This window comes from Nothobranchius furzeri, chromosome 13 (genome assembly GCF_043380555.1).
Source record: "Nothobranchius furzeri strain GRZ-AD chromosome 13, NfurGRZ-RIMD1, whole genome shotgun sequence".
In the NCBI taxonomy this organism is placed as follows: Eukaryota; Metazoa; Chordata; class Actinopteri; order Cyprinodontiformes; family Nothobranchiidae; genus Nothobranchius; species Nothobranchius furzeri.
In genome coordinates, this window is record NC_091753.1 from 48,069,994 (window position 1) to 48,091,548 (window position 21,555).

At 41.4% G+C, this 21,555-nt stretch overlaps 1 protein-coding gene across 1 annotated transcript in view; it reads left to right on the forward strand.

Moving 5' to 3' along the window:
- The window catches only part of dph1 (diphthamide biosynthesis 1), a 98,560-nt gene that overhangs the window by 71,346 nt on the left and 5,659 nt on the right, over nucleotides 1-21,555 (forward strand). Inside the window, exons 7-9 of the mRNA XM_015951192.3 lie at nucleotides 3,905-3,973; nucleotides 6,384-6,540; nucleotides 13,684-13,784. Coding sequence (XP_015806678.1) covers nucleotides 3,905-3,973; nucleotides 6,384-6,540; nucleotides 13,684-13,784 — 327 coding nt within the window. The remainder of the gene's footprint in view (nucleotides 1-3,904; nucleotides 3,974-6,383; nucleotides 6,541-13,683; nucleotides 13,785-21,555) is intronic.

Sequence of the window (21,555 nt, forward strand, 5' to 3'; positions counted from 1 at the left end):
GAATTGCGTCATCGATTCGTTGTGTTGTCCAACTCTTTCTAAAGCCCCCTCCCCTCCCGCCCGCCCGCCGTTGCGCGCAGACCGCCGGCAGGTGTTTGGAAGGGAAACATGGCAGAAGCAGCGATACCCAAAAAAGTAAAAACTTCTAAAGTTTGGGAGCATTTTCAGTTAAATCAGGCGACGACATTCGTTACCTGCAACGTTTGTAGGTCAGACTTAGCATGGCATGGGAGTGCTGCAGTGATGATGCAGCGTCTTAAACGCAAGCATGTCAGAATCATCAGCAAGGAAGGAGAGAGCTCGGTGTCCGGGTAAGTTAAAAACTTTTCAAAAGTGATTCACCCAAGCCCCGGATTATTACACACGCTAGACATGCCCTAAGCTCGTAAAAAAGTCTATAAAATCGTAAGCGCGATGCTATTAGATAGGCAGGGGGGGACTCGCGCTGCTGCGAACCGGTTCCGCTGTCACATTCCCGCAGAAACTGGTTGATTACACCGGGGCCAGACTACTAGCATGTGGTTTTACAACCACAATGTCCTCAGAAGCGAAAACGCTTTTAAAAGGGAGGGAGGAGTCCTAACTGTTGCTGCAGGCGTGTTGTGTGAGTGCAGTTATATACTGGTTAATATATTTTTGGGTTCAGTTGCTTTCATGTGGCCTAATGTGAGTCTATTTGGGATCATTGGAATGATCAGCAGCATTTCTTGATGTGACTTTATGGCAGTTGCCCAGGGCATCATCACAAGGAGGATGGCATTCATTTACTTTTGTTTTATTTGGTATTTTTTCAGTCATTTTTGGAAATAGTGATTAATTTTGATGCATTCACAGCCTATGTTTAATTACATTTAAAATTTAGTTGTTTGACATCCCCAATTATAATAAATGTCTACAGATGAGATCAAACAAAACAGATGAGAATTGCCCTTAAAGAGCAAGTCACCCCCAAATAAACTTTTTTTTTTTGCTGATAAACTAAATAAACGAGTGTCTAATCGTGCTGCAGACACGTGTCGTCAATAATTTGGCACTTCAGTGCATCTTAGTTCAAATTTAAATATTCTGCCTAAAACTGGCAGTGTTGTGCCGTTGTCAGGTAAAAACTCTGCACTGTATTTGAATTTAAATCTGCATCCGCTATTGGCTAAGAAGTATGCTATGATGTAAACTGGTACATTATGATGTCACAATGCTGTCGTGAGCCTGTGTGTGTGTTTGTTAGCGGCTCCGCCCTCTCGGTCTGCCAGGCAACAGCATGTGTTGCATTTTTCAAACATGAAGTGGGAGTGGAGTTAGACTCTGGTAGGGGTTGACTTGCTCTTTAAGCTGTTTAACTTGGAACCAAGCATTTTAGGTCACAGATAGATGTAGCTTATAAGACAATTTAGGTGATGGCATGTTGTTTTTCTGCTATTGAACTGTTTTCTAATAATGTTGTGTTTAATAAAGTGAAGGAAGGAGAGAAATAACGTTTCCCTAGCAGTTTTTAAAAATGCCCCTATGTAATCCGATTAATCGTGTCGAGACCCCATCCGATTCATCGATTATCCAAATAATCGTTTGTTGCAGCCCTAGTATATGACCATATTATGGTGATCCTTGGGTCGTGATGATGGGGCCCTTGAATATTGTTGCCCAGGGTACAACAAAGTGTTAATCCTGCCCTGCTATCAATACTTTTTTTAATCATACTACTCAGTGTAGTTATACTGAAGCCACATAAGTAGCCAGTGTTTTATGGTTTGTGCAGCCAGAACAAGCCAGATGCAAATCCATAACTGTGAGACTAAAAATACCTTCTCACTGTGAAAAATCACTGAATTGAACAAAGATTGACACTTTTGGCTGTTTCAAACTGCATTTTGTCCACATCTGTGCCAAAATGCTCCTAAGTTTTAAAGAAATTCTTTTGCATTGTACATCTCTGACAGTGACATGTTGACGGTGAAAACTGATAAATCGCTAAACACATGGCAGTTTGCAAATTTGTTGCAGCTAATTTGTTTGCCTATTTAAAGTGATCTCTTTTTATGTGGAAAAAAAAATCACAGTCAGTAGCTGCATGTGTCCTAAAAGAACAGCCCGTCTGCTTTTTCACACAAACACCGTGCAGGTGAGACGATTCAAAGCGTTGCAGACAAGAGAGTGATTTGACAAAGCGTCACGGCTAAGCAGCAGACAACAACAACCCCGCAGCTGCTTTGTGTCATTTCAGCTCGCGCTGATCTACATTCCACAAATCCTGTATTTGGTCTCGCACGGTGAGATAATGGAATTCTCCTGATTTAATTACGCAGAGGTGAATTTCCTCCCGCATCTGATCTGCACACATTTAGTCCATGCGATTAAAACCTTCCGGTGCGTGAGATTAAAATAACACATGAAAGAGCTTTGCCACTTGCAGCGGGGTCGACGATTTGGTGAGAGTTTGTGTTTCACCTGCAAATCTAACGCATGCAGCGTTTGTTATGAGCAGGAATCGATCGCCCTGCCTGGAAGTTCCTCTCCGTCTCTTTTGCTCACGTGCACGGTGAACACAAACAGGATTATATTATCACACATGAGCAACATATTGACATGGTAAAGACTTGCAGCCCTCCTAACATCAACCATAAATCTATCTGTTGCAACAAGATAAGACTGTTTATTATGCTGCAGCTGCATCACTGAAAGCTTAATTAGAGAGGAATAGTTTCCTCTGTAATTAAGTTTCTTTTTGGTTTAATGCATTCATATCAAGTTATTGACACAGCTGATAACGCAGTGTCTCTAACAAAAGATCCTTGGCTCCACATTTCAACAGCTCATGTTTTCATAACCTGCTATAAAGTAATCTTTAACTTTGGCTTATCTTATTTTAATTAGAAGTAAATCAGTGCACCAGAAATACTACATGCTCAGACTGTAAATGCATGAAATAAACTTTGTGAGAATGAATAGCGGTACCAGTCATTGAAGCATTAAAAAAGCTCCGTCTAAAGAGACAGAAACTGCATTGAAAAGAGTTTTAAGAAATGATCAGTGGACCATTTCTGTCTGCTGCTGGAGCCCTTTCTCAGAATAGAACAACGTGTGCATGGGACGATGACACAAAAGCACAGAGAAGAGGACCAAAATCGAGCACACCAGCCTCTTTACAGCCACAGACGGCGCAGGACAACAGGGCTGAAGGGCTGCGGGTTTCTTGTTGGGGATGTAATTATACGGGGACCTGGGATGTTTCCAAGCAAAGAAAAGCTATGCGGCAGAGGCTGTGCTTGAATTCATTTTGTGCTGTCATTCAGTTTTATTACAAAGAAGCAAACAGGGAAAAGAAGGTGTGTGTTTTCAGATGAAACTATTTTGAATTTGAATTTGAACACACACTGCAAATTAAGTCTGGGCTACTCTTGTTGCACTACGTTGGGCTTTAGGCTGCCCACAAACAAACCAGGCAGTGAGGATTTTTGCTTTCTAATTAGGAAGAGGTCCACTCTCCCTCATGGTAACAGCAGGACTTCTCTTAGCCTCACCCTTTTGGCCAATCTGTCTTTTAAGGCAACATTCAAATGTGCCTCTTTGGTAATAGTTTTTGAACTATGAACTATGGTTTATGAACCGTGTCTCTGCATGAATCCCCAGAATCAAACCTTGGGTGTATTTAAACGAATTGCAGTTCTCTGTGAACTGAGTGATCCAGTCATCGGGGTCCTGTTCCCAGACCACACATATTGGCAGCCCTCCACCTCAGCCTTGGCCATCCAAGCTTCAAACACTTTGGTCTGAAGCAGCTGCAAGAGATGTAGATATTTTAATAAATGGTGAAATAAAGTATTAGAAAATGTGGGGTGTTAGTGTTTCTTGTGAGTTACAACTATTTTGAATGGATTTTTTATCCTGTTTTTGATGTCGTTTTATGCAGTTATCTTGGAGATGGAAGATTTCACTTGGAGTCGATCATGATTGCAAACCCAGCAGTTTCTGCCTACAGGTAATAGGAAAAAAACAGCCATGTTTTGTCAGATATTTTCCTTCCATATTACTTCATTACTTAAAAGGTGTCCTAGCACTCAAAGCCGTATTCACCCTGTTGTTGTTGAACGTAGACAGCTTGGGTTGTCTAATGTACTAAAAGTGTGCCATCTCCACCCAGCATTTCTATGTAAATTATTAATGTTGTAATGGCCACAGAGAAAGTGTTCATTCTGAGAAAAGCGTGTTTGACGTATCTTAAGCGTACACACATTGCTTGTCCATGCCACACAACCCTACTACGACCCCCCAAGTCCAGTGGAGCTGCATACGTCCTCTTCTGCGTCACGTCAAAGCTTCAGGCAACATAGTACCAGTGTATGGTAAAACCAGCTCATTTTATATTCATGTCGTTGCTAAATCTTTTAATTGTAGGGCTTTATTATGGGGTTGTGTTTGGTCATTTATCAGGGCTCCTGGGCCATTATGAGCCCCAACAACATTTGATATAACATATAGGGATACATATAGTCTTTCATCTGGTAGGAAGGATAAGCAGTCCTCTAAACTCACAGCCACTTATCTTGTCTTTGTTCTCCATGTCTGGTTTGATGTAAATGTGGTGAGACGAGCGGATGTCAGTTCATGTACAGTATATGTGAAATACATGGCTCGTACCAAAGGGGTTAGAAAGTAACTGTTATCGGCTCATAGACTCCCAGTTTTTTGCCAGTAGGAGACCCAATCAATCAATCAATCAATCAATAAATCAATACTTTATTAATCCCAGAGGGAAATTAGAGTTTCAGTACACACAATTCAGAGATCAGACATACATGGGTAAGACACATGACAAGAATTGGTGACTGTGGTCATTCGCAACCCGAGTTACGCTACCTTAATAAAGATAAGAGGGTAAAATGAGGATTGGTTAAGGCGGAGGGATAAAAACGCACTTCACAGTTACCCTCCCACCAGGAGGGCAGCTTTGCTCTGCAAAAAAACACCTCAACAAATATGCAACAGACTTCAGACAACACAACATAACACGAGACTCCAATAGGAAGGCGGGCGGGGGGGCTGGGATTCTGTTTCCCCCAGCGAGAGCAGCCATCCATGGCGCTCATCTACTGTACAGTCACAGGTGGGAGGGAGATCTTGGGAGAAGCGAAGAGCACATTGACTCCTGCAGATTGATGACCTCGCCAGGCTGAAGTCCACCAATCTGGAGGCGGGGGGGGGGGGTGCACAGCACCTGTCTGCATACCTTCGTGGGGGTTTGTTGCTCGCCGCTCAAGGCTACCAGGGCGTCAGATTCAGATAACAAGAATTTGTTTGGGTCAGGTTGAGATAATTTTCCTCTCTGCCTTCAGTCTTTAAACTGATCATTTCCAGTCCTTCAGTGAAGCCAATTTTGGGTTTTTAAACCTGTCCATACCGTCCGGTGACCCTCTCCGAGATGACATCCATTTTGCGCACTAATACCGGTATCGCAGCTAGAACATTGTCCAGCTTACGATTCACCTCGAGTAACGTTCCAGTCTGAGAAGTCTCCACACGGACGGTGCTTTCCGTGGGTGCGGGTCGCCCTCCAATCGCTCCCGTCTTCCCAAATTTCCAGAAAACCAGATATCCTACCACTCCAATCAGGAGAAATCCAGTGATCATCAGGCCGAATATCCACACGTCTTCGATATCCTCAATGGACAGCTGGCTGAGGCATATGATCTTCCACTCCCTCCAGGAATCCAGCATATACCCCACCGGGTGTGTCCCCTGTGGACATGTGGGAGCCCCCTGCTCCGTTCTCATTGTTGAAAAAATCTTATCAATCACATTGAATGACCAATTTATCAAATCCATGGTTAGTAAAATGGACCCACCATGGACGGTAGTAGATGGACGTGCCTTAGGCTTCCTGTTGAGGCTCAAAGAGCTGTTTTCAATTGTACTAAAACATTGATCTAGGTCCCCTTTAATATTCTTTAATCCAATGAAAACAAGGAGTATGAGTTATCTAATAAACCCAATTAGCCATTTCAAACACAAATGAAAATTTCAGTGAATATTTTTGTAGTGTAAATGTATTTGTTTGACTGGGAGCTTGCTTGCATGTAAAATGAATTTGTAATACATGAGATGTCACACAGATCGCAGGTCTCTCTCATAAATAAGATTTTAATCTCAAGTGTACCCCTACCAGAGTAAAGGAGATTAAAAGCTCACAAATACATCAATTTTCCCCAAAACACTTGAGCTCCTGTCAAACCCGACGGCTTTGTGATTGAATTTATCTTTCTGCATTTTGTCCTCAAGACAGATACCTGAACAACAGCTGGTAAAAATGTAACACGTTTGTTTTTATCCCTGCACTCACATGTCAAAACATCTATGCATTTCAACATGTTTCTGCCTGTGCTTGTTTGTAGATATGACCCTTACAGCAAGGTTTTCTCCAGGGAATACTACGACCATGAGGCCATGCGGGCTTTTAGGCTGCAGGCTATTGACAAGGCCCGACTGGCCCAGAGATGGGGTTTGGTCTTGGGCACACTAGGGCGTCAGGGTAGTCCCAAAGTCCTGGAGGTGAGTTTGCATCGTTGTTTCAGCAGTACACTTGTCCTGGGGCTTCTTGTGCAATGACATGTAATACTGTGCAGCGTGAGTTTCTTTGACAAGTGATTTGATGACATGTTGTACCATCTGGACAAGCAGCTTGTTATTCCACATTTGGTATGATGCGGCCACACATCTCTAGACAGTCTCATCTTTGATTTTGCTGTGCTTGGAAAAAATGTAATAGCTTTTTAAAAACCGCTTTGATGACAAAAAGTCAAATATTATCTGGATTTTCCTATATACACAGAGGATTTGTTCAGTTGAAAGTTTATGCTACCAAAAGGTGTGCTTTGCAGTATGCACGGACCATCGTTTCAATGCTAAATGTAAAGATACTTTCAAAAGCCTTCTGCTGGAGATTTTCAGTTGTTTGTGAAAATCCAGACTTGATGATGTCAGCACTGATGGTGAAATGTCAATAAGACACCAAATGGAGACATTTCATTTTAAGGTGGCAGAAGAGAAAAGGGTTTAAATGGAGATTTGAATAAGAACTCTCCAGCCCTCCTGCGGCGATCTGCCGAGATTAAGAAGTGTGGTGTCAGATAACCTCTCAAGTGAAAGAACTGAACCATCTCTGATAAGAGCACAGTCATAGAAATGTCTCCTAATCCTCCCTGGGAGGGTGGATATCAGCAATACTCACCTTTATCTCACTTAAGGAACATTTCATGGGATTTCTACTCTGTTTGGTTGCCTTCTGGGCTCCTTACACCTCCCTCGACTGCCCACAACCTCAAAGGCAGAGGCAGCAGCTGGGAACTTTCTTAAACTTGCCGAACACATTAATTTATTGATACATGAATCCTCTGTCAGGGTTTATGCTCGAGGCGTGTGATATAACTTCACCTTGGGAGGGAAAGGAGAACCAGCTTTATCTGTGCCCTTTCCTCTCCAGAGTTAAGTATTGACCTGCCCATTTGCTAAATAGATAGTATTTCTCACTATCCCAAACCCTTCACTTGGAAACCTGCTCATTAGTTGCTGTGAAAATACCAGATAAATATATTGGCCTCCTCTTCACACGGTCTCTGCAGCTCAACCCCTGGCCGGATGTCTTTTTTATTGCTACAGTTGCCTAGAGTAAGTGAATTTCATCAGATACATGTGGCGAACATTGACAATTCAGTTTGCTGGCATCCATCTAAATGTTTTATAGCTGAAAAGATGACCTTTATGTGAGTACATTACATGTTCTCTCCATCCTCAGGGGAGGTCTGGATGGGTTTTGCTGTATTACCAATTCTAAATGGACAGAATCTTGTGGGGATTTGTTTGCAGTGCAGCTGGCTACTTATTGGACTCAAACTCTGAGTTTTAAACCAAATTGTCCCACCCAGACCGCTGCAGGCAGGTTCTATAGGTGCTACGTTGTATTCTGTTTAACAAACATATCTGCAGAATATCCTTCATTCATCTGTTTACTTGAACTTTGGGTTATATCCAGTTGTTTATGGAGTATGTCCAAGTGACAGTTTTCTACTCTGTAAACAATCCTGGTTGGCTATTTATTTAATAGTTAGGCACCTTTTTGTGTAGGGATGTAAGAGATATCGAAATACTGAAATATTGTGATATTTTGTGTTATGATACTGAATCGATATTTAAATGCAGTGTGTTGACTTACTGTATTTTTTGTACGGTGCAATTCAAACTCCAGCTGCTAGGTGGCAGCAGTTTTTACCATCTTCATTCTGACGGAACAATGAGATTTATCAGTAGTGCACTAGTACGTTTTTGTGTACTTGACAAATTTGTTCTTCTTGGCAAGTTCAGCAGGAAGTCCGTTCTACTGTTAAAAAAAAGACCTAACCTAAAGATTAAAGTCTAATTTGTTCCTTACATAACAAAATAACAATACACATAATTTGTATATTATTTGTCCCACTTTCACTTTCTGCTGTTAAATGAAGATAAAAGTTTCCTTTTTCATCAAAACGGAGCTTTTATTTTCATAGTGGGCATTTTGAGGGATTGTAAAGACTCTGAAATAACAAGCAAACACACACAGCAACTTTTACAGGTTACACACATTTTTTTTTTTTTTACAATAAACAGCTTTCTAATTGTTTGTATTTCTGATATGAAACAACAGTTATGAGGTTTCTCCTCTGCTGTTCGGAGTATAACGGTTTGCGACGCAATGCATTATGGGATACTTTGCTGTTCCACGTCCTCAAAAGGATGCATTGATGCATCCTCAATACAATGAGCAATACAAAATCACACTCGGGAACTTTGAGTTGCCATGAAACTTGCCGTGATACATACTTAGGTTTGGAACAGTACTCAGGCCATCTTTGATGATGTAATGGAGGTGAGTACACAAGTTCAGATGGGTACTCATATTGAGAAACAGCCTGTCTTCTCACTTTTTGGTGGACTTATAGATCCCCTGGATGAAAAAAGAAATGAATGTTCGTGAACAGGGCTATAAAAGTTATTTTCTGGTCCGCTTTGCCTTACGCTCATGGTCCAGAACTAGATGGTTCCTTATAACACTCAATGGGTCTTGGAAGTGTCTGACCTGATTCTTATAATTTAATTCAGTCTTCAAATTTAATGATAATAATAATGCATTGAACTTATATAGCGCTTTTCTAGACACCCAAAGACGCTTTCACACACTCTCACATTCACACACTGCTAGTGATGGTAAGCTACTTGTAGCCACAGCCACCCTGGGGAGGTCTGACAGAGGTGAGGCTGCCATTTGGCGCCGTCAGCCCCTCTGACCAAGTTGGGTGAGGTGTCTTGCCCAAGGACACAACAGCAGGATACCCCTGGCGGGAGCTGGAGTCGAACCCATGACCCTCCGATCATGAGGCAACCCTGCTCTTCCACCTGAGCTACTGCATGGATCTGTTAATATTGTCTTGCTTTTAGTATCATATTTATTGATTTGTCTTCCCTGTATTGTGAAATATATCATATTGCCAGATTCTTACCGATACACACCCCTATTTATGTGCACGCAGTGTAGGAACACACAACATGTGCTTGTTTCAGCAGTAGCTCAACAGGTTGAGCGGGTTTTCCAGGAATCAGAAGGTTGCAGGTTCGATACCGGCACCGGACAGAGAATTCTGCTGTTGTGTCCTTGGGCAAGACACTTAACCCACCTTTCCTGCTGGTGATGGTCGGAGGAACCGGTGGCGCCTGTGCTCGGCAGCCTCGCCTCTGTCAGTGCGCCCGAGGGTGGCTATATCGTAGCTCAACCCCACCAGTGTGTGAATGGATGAATGATACACTGTAGTGTAAAGCGCTTTGGAGTCCCTACTCGGAGAGGTGCTATACAAGTGCTGGCCATTTATCATGTATCATTTGTTGTGCACGTTTAGAGTAGTGTGCCCTTCCAGTTGCTAAATATTTTCTTTCTGCAGTTAATTGTAGGGATGCACCGATCAGGTTTTTTGTTGCTGATCACCGATACCCATATCAAAGAATGCTGATCACTGATACCGATCACGTGGATTGGCCAGAAATTTTCTACAACATTATAATGAGTGCTACAAACTACATAATCTGGGAATAAAGGAAATGTAACCTAATCTAAAATGGTCTGTATTAAGGTTGTCACGGTGTGAAAATTTAACCTCATGGTTATTGTGACCAAAATTACCACGGTTTTCTGTATTATCGCGGTATATTTTTTTAAACGTGCTACATTTTCACACAATTAAATAAACCCTGTATGTCAGGAAATATTGTCCTCAGTTTGTGTCTAAATTTTGCCTAAAATGTGTTATTTTGTAATTGTGTTTTTTATTTGTTTACATTTTTTCCCTTTAGTCTTTAAAATACCAATATTTGCCCATAACTTCTTATTTTATGTCTGTTTGATGTCATCATTTTAAAAATATTAGATCAGATGATACTCAGTACTCAAGTAGCCTTCTAATCAGATACTTTTTTTTACCCTTACTTGAGTAATAAACCCTATATCAGGAAAATATTGTCCTCGGTTTGTGTTCCAGTGAGCTTTGCAGATGTGGGAAAATGTCATCAGGCAGTAATCATTGTTAAATTCATAATTATTCTCGGAGAGAGACCAACTCTTATCTGCCCCTGGGAGCTCCGTAATGCATAGCGTCATTTCAACATGGGGGTGTCCGCGACACGGTTTATATGCAGGTAGCGGCGCTGCGGCTGCTTTATATAGCGACTCGTTGCATTCTCCCTCAACCCAAATCCTCGGATCACGCATTTTAGCTAAAACGCTAACGTTAGCTTGCCTTGCGTTGACTGTAGCGTTGTGGGTGATGGTCACGCAGATGTGTCATGAGATTTGAAGCGTTGCTGCCTTTCACAGACACTTTTTCTGCACGTGCTGCAAACAGGATAGCAGTCTTCTATAAACTGTCCCTCGGCACTCTTCAGATATCCAAAAGATGCCTGTACTTCTGACTTTGTCTTCTTTGAGGGATAAAAAATGTCCTCCTGAGTGCTGCCGTCTCCTCCTTTGGCCATTATTTCAGCTTTAGCTTCAAGAAAGTTTTGGTTGTAAACAGCAAAGCGCGCATGTGCCGCCGGTCCTGCAACTTCAGCAGATGATACGGTGGCTGGTAAGGGTCACCGTGCCTACACCGCAGCCACTGTAATCCACCAAGATAATATAGTTTTTTTAAAAAAAAAACAAGACGGTTATTATTATTGTCAACTTTTTTTTTACCGGGGTTTACGCTACACTGGTTACCGTGACAACCCTACCTGATCGGTCTGCTTTGATCTATTTTGAAAACTCCGATCAAAACCGATAGGGGCGCTATCGGAAGATTACGATCAAATGCTGATCCATCGGTGCATCCCTAGTTAATTGGAGTCCTTCATAAAAAAATTGTATTGCCTACATTGATGTATTAATAATAAAGACTCAGTATAGCATGCAGCCCTGCTAGTCATTTCTCAAACCTAAACAGATCCTAAGAAACCAAGTGGGTAGTTACTGCTTCGTGTGAAGATTACGAGTCGACATTTAGACTCTGAAAGTCTTGACCAAAAAGGAAAAACAAGAGAAGCGAGACCCAAAGAAAGGTAATACTTGAAGGATGTGGTGTAGAAAAATGTTCTACTGTCTTCATCTCTCATCATGTTGTCTTAGAAGTTGAGAAATTCAATTGAAAAGTAAAATATTGTGTTTGTCAGTGTCACAATGTCCCAGAGATACTCTGCTTAGAGTCAGACTGTCTATAGATTTCAATAATGTCAAAGTTTTGGATTATTTTTATATAGATAATTAATATAAAGATGACTGGTGTACTCACTCATATAAAGATACCGTCCAAACCATGTTGAGTTGACATTATGGTTGTTTAATTAAGTCTCACAGATTTTCCTAGAGTCTTTTGCTTTGATATGAAGTAGAAACACCCAAAACACAATAACCAGTAAACTGATGTGCGTACATTCATAGTCTAAGGTTTGAATAAATGACCTTTTTTATTTACAGTTTTACAGTAAAGAAACCCCCCTGAATGAATGCACTGAGCTCAGAGGGATAACGGTAAAGCAAGAAGCCGTGCATCAGGATCTTTATCATTCCATCACTTCATGCAGTGGAGCTTTACAAGCCAGAACAGGATGTCGATTGTAAAGTTGTAGGGTATACGGGTTTAAGGAGCCAGACAGATTTATTACAGCTCTCAAACTTGAATGTTAGCCAGAACACTTCTTAAGGCCAGGATTAACTCAAGCGTTTGGAGGAGAAAGCACCGTTGCTTCCACTGTCATGTTGCATGTAGAGCTGTTGTTTTCTGTCATCAATCAGCATCCAAATCAATGGGTAACCATCGGTGTCTGGGTGTGTTCCACATACTGCACAGCATGCAACAGCCATGCACACTAATGCATAAAGCAATATGCATCTTGAATCAGAAACTAGCATCACATTGATAAATTAATCCACAGTCATGATTGCATTTAGTTTAACTTTATTTAGCTGATTTTAAATCTATGAAGAATTCAAATGAAAATGCTTAAGTCATTCTGCTGTAAGATGCAGATGTAAATCCATTTGTATTCAACTCAGACTTCTCCAGAGGAACAAAAGAACACTCTTTAGGCTCTCATAATGCAACATAGCATGCCCACTTGCAGCAGTTAGCTGCATTTATGACGTATAACTCAAACTAACAGCACAACTAGTATAACTGCACAAAAATGCAAGTTCATGGAAACACTCCTAAGAGTTTCTGGTTTACATTACCAGCACCACACCAGTGCTGCACTGTGTGAACGTCCGTTCCACCACCTCCCATGGTGGCGCAGTGGTTAGCACTGTTGCCTTCGCTGCGGCCTTTCTGCGTGGAGTTGCGTGTTCTCCCCATGCATGCGTGGGTTTTCTCCGGGTACTCCGGTTTCCCCCACAGATCACAACATGCCCTATAGGTTAAAAAAAAATTGTAAGTCGCTTTGGGTAAAAGCGTCTGCTAAGCACATAAACATAAACATAAACCTCCCAAAGGTTCTGGTGACAGTGGAGGATGTTGGAGTCCCGTGAACCCATCGTCATGTTCTGTAAAGCAGTTTGAGATGCTTTGTGACAAGGTATATCATCCAGCTGGAAGTAGCCATCAAAGAATGGTTTCTCTGTGGTCTTAAAGGGATGGACATGGTCAGCAACAATACGCTGGTAGGCTGTGGTGTAAACTAGTTTCAGCTGGTATTAAAAAGCCCCCCCCCCCCCCCCCCCAAAAAAAAAGGATCTGCTCCATCTAATTACACCATGAGCAGCAGTCTTATACTTTGACATGAGACGAGACATATTTTTATGTGTTTGGACCCTTTTCTGTAAACCTTGGGTACGGCTGTGACTTTAAATCCCAGTAAGTCCGCAGCTTTTGAGATACTTAGATTAATACATTGATTTGCTGCTCTGTGATCGGCTTACTAGCTATAGGAGTTAATGAGAGTGTGATCCAGTGAAGTAACAAGTTCCCGTGGTGTTGATGCCAAAAACTGACTTTCCTGGAGTTTCACAATATAGTATTATTACCATTTGGCGGGTTGTTCTTTACTGTGTTCATCAAGGGAAAAAAACATGAACAGAGGGTTAAAGTGACCTGGAGTTGTCCTGGAGATCTAAATGAAGCTTTTGTATTTTTTTTCTAGCACCTGGAGTCAAAGCTTCAATCTCTGGGAAAGTCCTACACTCGAGTCCTACTCTCTGAAATCTTTCCCGGGAAGTTGGATCTGATGCCAGAGGTGGACGCGTAAGTATTGCAAGCCAAACAAAACAAATGTGTCCATTTGGCTTTCAGCCATGTGCTTTTTTATCCTATGGACACAGATGTTGTCAGCTGCTTGATGGCTCATGTCTTTGGTCGGTTTTTGCTCATACTTCTGATTACAGCTGAATCATACAGGAGGCTAAACGTCTGAAAGACTAAATGCCTTGGTTTTAACAGATTTATGACCCCATTAATGTTATATGTTCATGGTGTGAAAAGGTCCGTCGGGCTGGAACTGCTCAATAGCAGACAAAACAAAAAGGAAAATATGCCCTCAAGGAGCCAATATTTTATTTTCATTTTACGCTGCATGAGTGTCAAAAACAAATCAAGCATACTATTTAGATTTTGGCTTTTGCTGGTTTGAGACTGAGACTTTTCATAAAAAAGTGATTTTGATCTATTTCTCTAGACAACCCCCTGATGCCTTTGAGCCGTACAGCAATGCATAAAGTATTCCTGTGCAAGGCTAACGTTCTCCCTTATGCAGTAAAAAGCTTTCTGTTTTATTCTTGTGACTGGGAAGGCTCAACACGTCTCATGGAGTCTATCTGGTGGTTTTTGCATGCTGTCACTGCACAGCTTTGGTTCATGTGTAAAAGTTAAACAAAGCTTTTCCTAATGTGTGTTTTGGGATTTTATTGTCATTGATTTTATGTGTTTGGTGCTTGTAACGTCTCCTACACCAGAGATATTTATTCTTTCTGTCCCAGAAACTGATTTTCTCTGAGCTTCCTGTGAAGCATTTTTTATGGTCCAGGTCAGATTGATGCATCTGCGCCAAAAAAAAACAAAAAGCTGTTGTTTTGCACCATCTTTGATCAGTCATCTGTGTAATCATTGCACCTTTCTGATGGCAGGTATTTTGGAAAAATGAGCTAAAGGAATATTTTACTTTAAAATTAAGCCATTAATGTTGGCTAATGATGGTTTGATATAGAAAACTCATTTGTTTTCAAACTTTTGACTGTATTTGTGTCTGTTTGCACAGCACTTTTGTCGGCATGGATCATTTAAAGTCGGCATCATGTTCTTTCAGAACAATCGTGAAGAACAAGAAGTAGTCAATCAGCACCATTTCTGGTGTATTCTGTAAGCATCATTGTACACATAGTTGGGGAGTCAGCACAGTTTGCCAGTACACGATACAGCCCAGCTGACTAGCTGTGTTCTCAAGCTTAATGCTTCGTAAGCAGTATTGACATTCAGGTCTCGGTGAGATTCTGGCATAATTCATCTTGAATATGTCACACGATTTCCTCAGCATTAAAAACCGAGTGCAAAGAAAGTGGATTTTTTTACATGAATAATTCACCAAAGTGCTTACTGATCTACTTTTGCATTCGGTCTGAGTATAGTAAAAGTTAGAAAATAAAATAGTCTTGCCCTCTCACTCAGAAAAGTTTTTTGTTCATATATGTACATATGTATGTATGTATGTATGTATGTACGTATGTACGTATACTATTGTATAGAGAGAGAGATTTTCTGCATTCTATTGTATAGAGAGAGGGAGATTTTCTTCTTTTTCCTTTAAATTTACTTTTATTGAAATACATTTTCGATTTATTGCCCAGCCCTAGCTCAAGCTGATTGGTTGTAACGCAGTGGGAAATGACGTTAGCAAATGTCAACCGGTATTAGTAAAATTAGAAGAGTTGCTTGCATAGCAGAATGGAAGCACAAGCAAATAAGCACTGTTTGTGCTACTTTAAAGGTGTCGTTACTAAATTCCCAAAACTGAAAATCACAGTGGAATTCCCTCACAATGTCGTTATTCTGTGGCTTCGTGTCTCACAGAGCACCGTAAAAAAAAAACGGCCACATTTTACATCACACAGCAACTCTCCCGGTTCTTCGAATGGATGAAATGATGCCGTTCAATATAAAACGTGTGTTACTGTGGATGCTTTGTGGCACTGATCAGTGGCATCACTCACTGCCGAGTCGCGATATGCTGACGTCTCGGGCGAGGTCTTGAAAGGGCTGAATTTGTGGAGACACAACAGGTGAAAGGACCAGGCTATCGTATGTCCCAAACCATTTCCTCCTTCCAGAAATTACTCTCAAGTTCCAACAATGGAAACACACCCACACAAAGTTCAAGAGTAGGAGATGATCATGCGCTGTAAGCAAGCACTCTGATTGGCTAAGGCCTTACTATTTCTGATCTGGGCTACAACTGAATATTAAATTAGGTGGTGCATGTTTTATTTATATTTCAATACTTTATAGACTGAATAGGGCACACTTGCATGGTGAATATAGCTCAAAAGGCATAACTTGATGTTCATTGATCTGATATAAAAGTGGGGAAAACATGTTTGTTTTTTATGAATCAAGTTAATCTCTCATTCCATCTGACTAAAAAAGTCCTGAATATTTGAAATCACAGCAGAAGTTGGTGTTCTTCACCATCTCGCATTTTAATCCAACCCAGCAAGACTTGTCAATGTACCTGAAATAAATTCCTCAAGTTACTTCAATGAAATATCAGGTACTCAGATTCCGAGTCTCCATTTTTCTGATTCATATGACTTCCAGTCACAGGAGCAGTACAGAAGATGGACAAGGGTCAGAGAGGCACTGATTTGCAACAACTCCAATCATGCAGCCACTGGCGTTCGCCATCCTCCGCATTGGTCTCTCTCTGCAGAGTAATGAGAGGTGTGAGGTGTGAGGTAGGAGCGGGTGAGACGAGGACAGAACGTCTGAGAGAAATTGAGTTGTAAAAAGAGAGATGGAAGGATTCAGAGATGGTTAGAGGGGCTGTATTTGGAAAGCAAGTAATTGTGGTGAGAGCCATTCTTCTTTTCCTTCCTTTTTGTGTGCTTCTCTCCAGACTGACATATGAGTGGAAATCCAAAACGTTGTAATTCAGGCACGAGTCCCCCAACCAAAACAAACCCTCATTACAGACAAAGCTTTTCAACACGATCTGCTTCTGTAGCGAGTGCAACCTTGATCTAAAGAAAACAAAAGTCTTTGAATACAAAATGAAAGCTCAAAACTGGATCTGACTTTTCAAAAGATGGGATGCTATGAGGTAAAAAAAATCTTACAAGGTTGCAAATCCTCTAAACCTTACATTTAAGTGAAAATTGTACAAAAATGACATCAAATGTTGAAAATGAAGACTTTTTCAGTAAAATGTGAACATATGGATACTTTGTTACTAGTGTGCTTGCATTTATGGGATTTCAAAGCACCATTAACAGTAATGACTGCATAAATTTTTTTGGAGCAGCAAATCTTCCCACATTCATTCTAGTTTTACAAAATGTGGGTCTAATTTTAGACTCCCTGTGAATAAGAAAATGTTGACATCGGCAGGTGAATATTAAAAGGATGAGACTCTGTATGGTGCTCATGATAAAGTCCGCAATAGATGCGATCTTTCCCAACACTTCCATAGCGATGTCCACCCATCCATTTATCTGTCCCTCTGTTCAGTGAGTGATCATTTTCAGTTTACTTTAGAAGGTCAAAGTTCTAAAAGTGACACCTTCACATTGGAAATATGCAATATCTGCTTTTTTTTACCGATATCCGACACACCAATGTTGTCTAGTCCATCCATCCATTTTCATCCGGAGTCGGGTCGCAGGGGCAGTAGCCTAAGTCGAGAGGCCCAGATTTCCCTCTCCCCAGCCACTTGGGCCAGCTCGTCCGGGGGAATCCCAAGGCGTTCCCAGGCCAGGTGAGAGACATAGTCCCTCCAACGTGTCCTGGGTCTACCTTTAGGTCTCCTCCCGGTTGGACGTGCCCAGAAAACCTCGCCAGGGAGGCGTCCATGAGGCATCCTGACCAGATGCCCGAGCCACCTCAACTGGCTCCTCTTGATGTGGAGGAGCAGTGAATCTACTCCGTGCCCCTCCCAGATGACCGAGGTTCTCTCCTTATCTCTAAGGGAGAGCCCAGGCACTCTGCGTCTAGTAACTCCCAAAACCAATATAAACCAATACCGATTTATGCAAGATCCGCTTCGCAAAAAAATATAAAAAAAAAGAAAAACTGGATGATTTTAGGTGACTAAAATCACATATCCCCCATCATGCATACCTAACCTTTCAACGTTGTCAGTACAAAAATTGACTGTTACTTCCATGAAAATTAAGCCAGTTCAGCCAAACTAGCAAAACTAGACCTCATTTTGAGTGAGAGAAGTAGTTTCATGTGTAATATGTGCATGGTATGTAAAGGTTGTCATAAAAAGAGTAAAAACCAATACCAATAATTTCCAATTTTACATTTTCATAGAATTGAATTAACTTTATTGATCCCACGGTGGGGACATTCACTCGTTGCAGCAGCACCAACACTTAAGAGAATAATTTGAAGAAAAATAATAACAAAGGTACGTGTATTTATACTCATAAGCAGTAAGCTAGCGTCGTAACCTTCTACCATTAAAAACGCGAATAAGAATTAAAAATGTGGGTTCCAGAACTATGCAGCATACTGTAAGGGACACAGATGCCAATATTGGCCAGTAGCAATGATCAGCTGATAATTTTGGACATCCTTACATCAAAGTTGCTTCACATCTCCCTGGTAAATAACCCAGCTACCAAGAAGTTCCAAGGCCAGAGATGATATTTAATCTATCCAGAGAGGTCTGGGTCTTTCTAGGGTGGCTTCCTAGTCGGGCAATCCTGGCAAATAACCGGTAGCCATCCTAATCAGATGCATGAACCACTGGTGGAAAAATGTTCAGCTGCAACTGGTTTTACACCTCTTTAAAAATGTGTCAAAATATATGAAAGTTGAAGAAGTTAAACACTAAAGCAAGTAAGAAAAGGAAATTATTTCTGTTTCGTTAACTCACTGCCTCAGCTTCTCGTTGTAGAGTCCCAAGTCAAATCCTAATCCTCCAGATATTTTTACACTTCTCTTGTCTTTTTCACAGCAGGAAATTATACATTATTATACTCATTTGCAAGCTAAGGATTAATATTTGACCAAACCCTTCATAGTAGTTTTATTTTATCGTCAGTTGCCTTGAAGAAAATAGTTTTGGAGCTCTCTTTATTACACAATAGAAATCAAAAATGCCCTACAGTGTCCAAAGTCGCCATGAAATTCAATCAACACCTCTGCTACGGACTTGCACGGCATGGCATTTTGATGTTTTCCTGTTGTATTTTTCCCCTTCTGACTGCTCAAAATGGTTTGTACGAGCACAAGCTTCCACCAACAGACTACAATTGACAATTGTAAACTATTCCGTTTTTGAAGTTGTCGAATCTGGCTGTTTCGGCTAAGGAACAGAAGCATAAATAAAGAGGAGATGGAGAGATAGATGGAGCATGAGCAGCAGCTCAGCATTAGCAGACACATCATAATCTACTGATCCCACCCCCAGGCTTTCTCTGTCATTAAACACTCATACTTTACACTGGAAATACTGAAACACCATTAGCATATGCTCTTAAGTGTATAATTAGGCTGTCCCCGAGCAGGTTTTAAACTATTGTGCATGTATCACTACACACACACACTTATCTAAGCTAAATGGCACTTGTTCATGATGTGTTTGTGTTTAAAAAATTATTTTGTGGCCATATTTGAAGGAAATTGGTTGTTTTTATTCAATTAAACCTGCTGTGAAAGGTGAACACTCTTCCCCCTCAGGTTTTAAAAGGTTACTTTATTATTGCTTTCTAGTGTTTCTAACCCGTACGTCTGAATGAAGCGGGAGCATGCAGGTGGAGGTCCTCCAGAGTCAGGGTGTAATGGTCCACAGCAGGTAACGCGCTGTGGCCAGGCTTGAGCTCACATTGCATACCCGCCGCAAATGTCACATGGTTTCACCTTTTATGCATCACAGCGTGGAGCACATGACACCGGAATCCTGCTCCTCTAATCCTTCTACGAGCCTTTGTGTTGAAAGGTTTTGCTTTCTGCTGAAGTAAACAGATCCTCGGAGAAAGTGTCCAGCAAAGTGTAAACCGCTGATTCATTATTTCAGCTAGCTTTTGTTAAACTGACGTTAAACTGTGAAACGAGACTACACGACTCGAGACAAGTCTACCACCTCTGTTGACACCTACATCTGTTCTTTTTAGTGCAGCGCTTTGTTTCACAGCACTTAATGATGTTGGCTCTTCACTAGAAGGTCTTCACTGAAAAAGTAAGTTGATTAAATCTCGTTCCTACAGAAGTACTTTGTTTACATTAATCAAGTATGAATCTTTATGTGTAAGCTCAGTCTCTGCTGCGTCAGCCAGCTTATGTTCCCTCAAAGTTATCTTCTGCTCACATTTTCATGCACTTTTTACTTTTCTCTCACACCATCCACTCCAAGCAGATGAGATTTAGTCTCGAGTCAACGGCTAAGACTACACACCGTGCATGAACTGCATTCCCCACTCATACGGAAAATCTAGCAAGATAAAACAGGACTTTGAGGTAAACAAACATGGCGGAGGAGGAGTGTGCTGAGCACTACCTTCACCTTCTGATTGACTATAGATCACATTCAACAGGTAGCACATTTATCTGTCCCCGAAAATCAGACCAAGACAATCCAACTTGTGATAAAGCCCGAATTTATGATCGGAGCAGTCCTGGCATCCTTCTGAACAGACCACAGCTCTCGTAATTCAATTCAATTCAAAAATACTTTATTAATCCCAGAGGGAAATTGATTGCTGTAGTAGCTCAGAATAATAATAATAATCAAGTCATCAAAGAGTTATTGTATATTACAATGGCTGTTGGCAGGAAGGATCTCCAGTAGCGGTCAGTGTTGCAGCCAAACTGAAGAAGCCTCTGACTGAAGACACTCTTCCGTTGTCGGACAGTCTTGTGAAGAGAATGCTCAGGGTTGTCCATCATTTTCTTGATTCTCTGTAGAATCCTTCTTTGCATTATCTCCTCCAGCGGTTCCGAAACTGCCGAAACTCTGGCTGAGTCCTTGAAAGGGCTTGGAGTTCCTCCATCTTGTTGGCCGGTGATCTCACATTGCCCATTATGATCGATGGAAGAGATGGTTTGAATTTCCTCTTTCTCTGTCTCCGTTTTGCTCCCGCTCTGCATTCACGCTTCTTGCGTTTTAGCTCATTTGGGATTTGTGGCTTCAGTTGAGGTATTATTTCAGCCTTCCCAATGTTAATCAGCTGCTCCCTATTGTAAACCAGCTTGTTGCCATGGTTACGCATCATAACAAATGCTCAAAAAGTGAAAAAAGCTAACAAAAATGGCAGTAAAAATCCTCCAAGCTTCACTGCACCAGAAACAGAAAAGTAAAGTGTCCAAAAATATAGTTTATCTTGAGAAACTAGAAGAAAAAAATGTCCAAAAAAGGCAAAACTTACATATAGTCAACAGAGCTATTCCAACATGCAGCCACCCAGAGCAGCGCAGTTCCGGAAAGGAACCACAAGACACCACACATGTTGGGATCATCTGATGATTACCTTTAGTGAGGCATAACAAGGGGCATTCCAAGAAAAACACCTGCTACCTACCGTAAAACGTGGTGGTGGTTCCATCATGCTGTGGGGCTGTGTGGCCAGTGCAGGAACTGGGAATCTTGTTCAAGTTGAGGAATGCATGGATTCCACTCAGCATCAGCAGATTCTGGAGGCAATGTCCAGGAATCAGTGACAAAGCGGAAGCTGCACCGGGGTTGGATCTTTCAACAAGACAACGACCATAAACACTGCTCAACGTCTACTAAAGCTTTCAGGCAGAGGAACAAGAAGAACGTTCTGGAATGACCGTCTCAGTCCCCAGGCCTGAATATTAT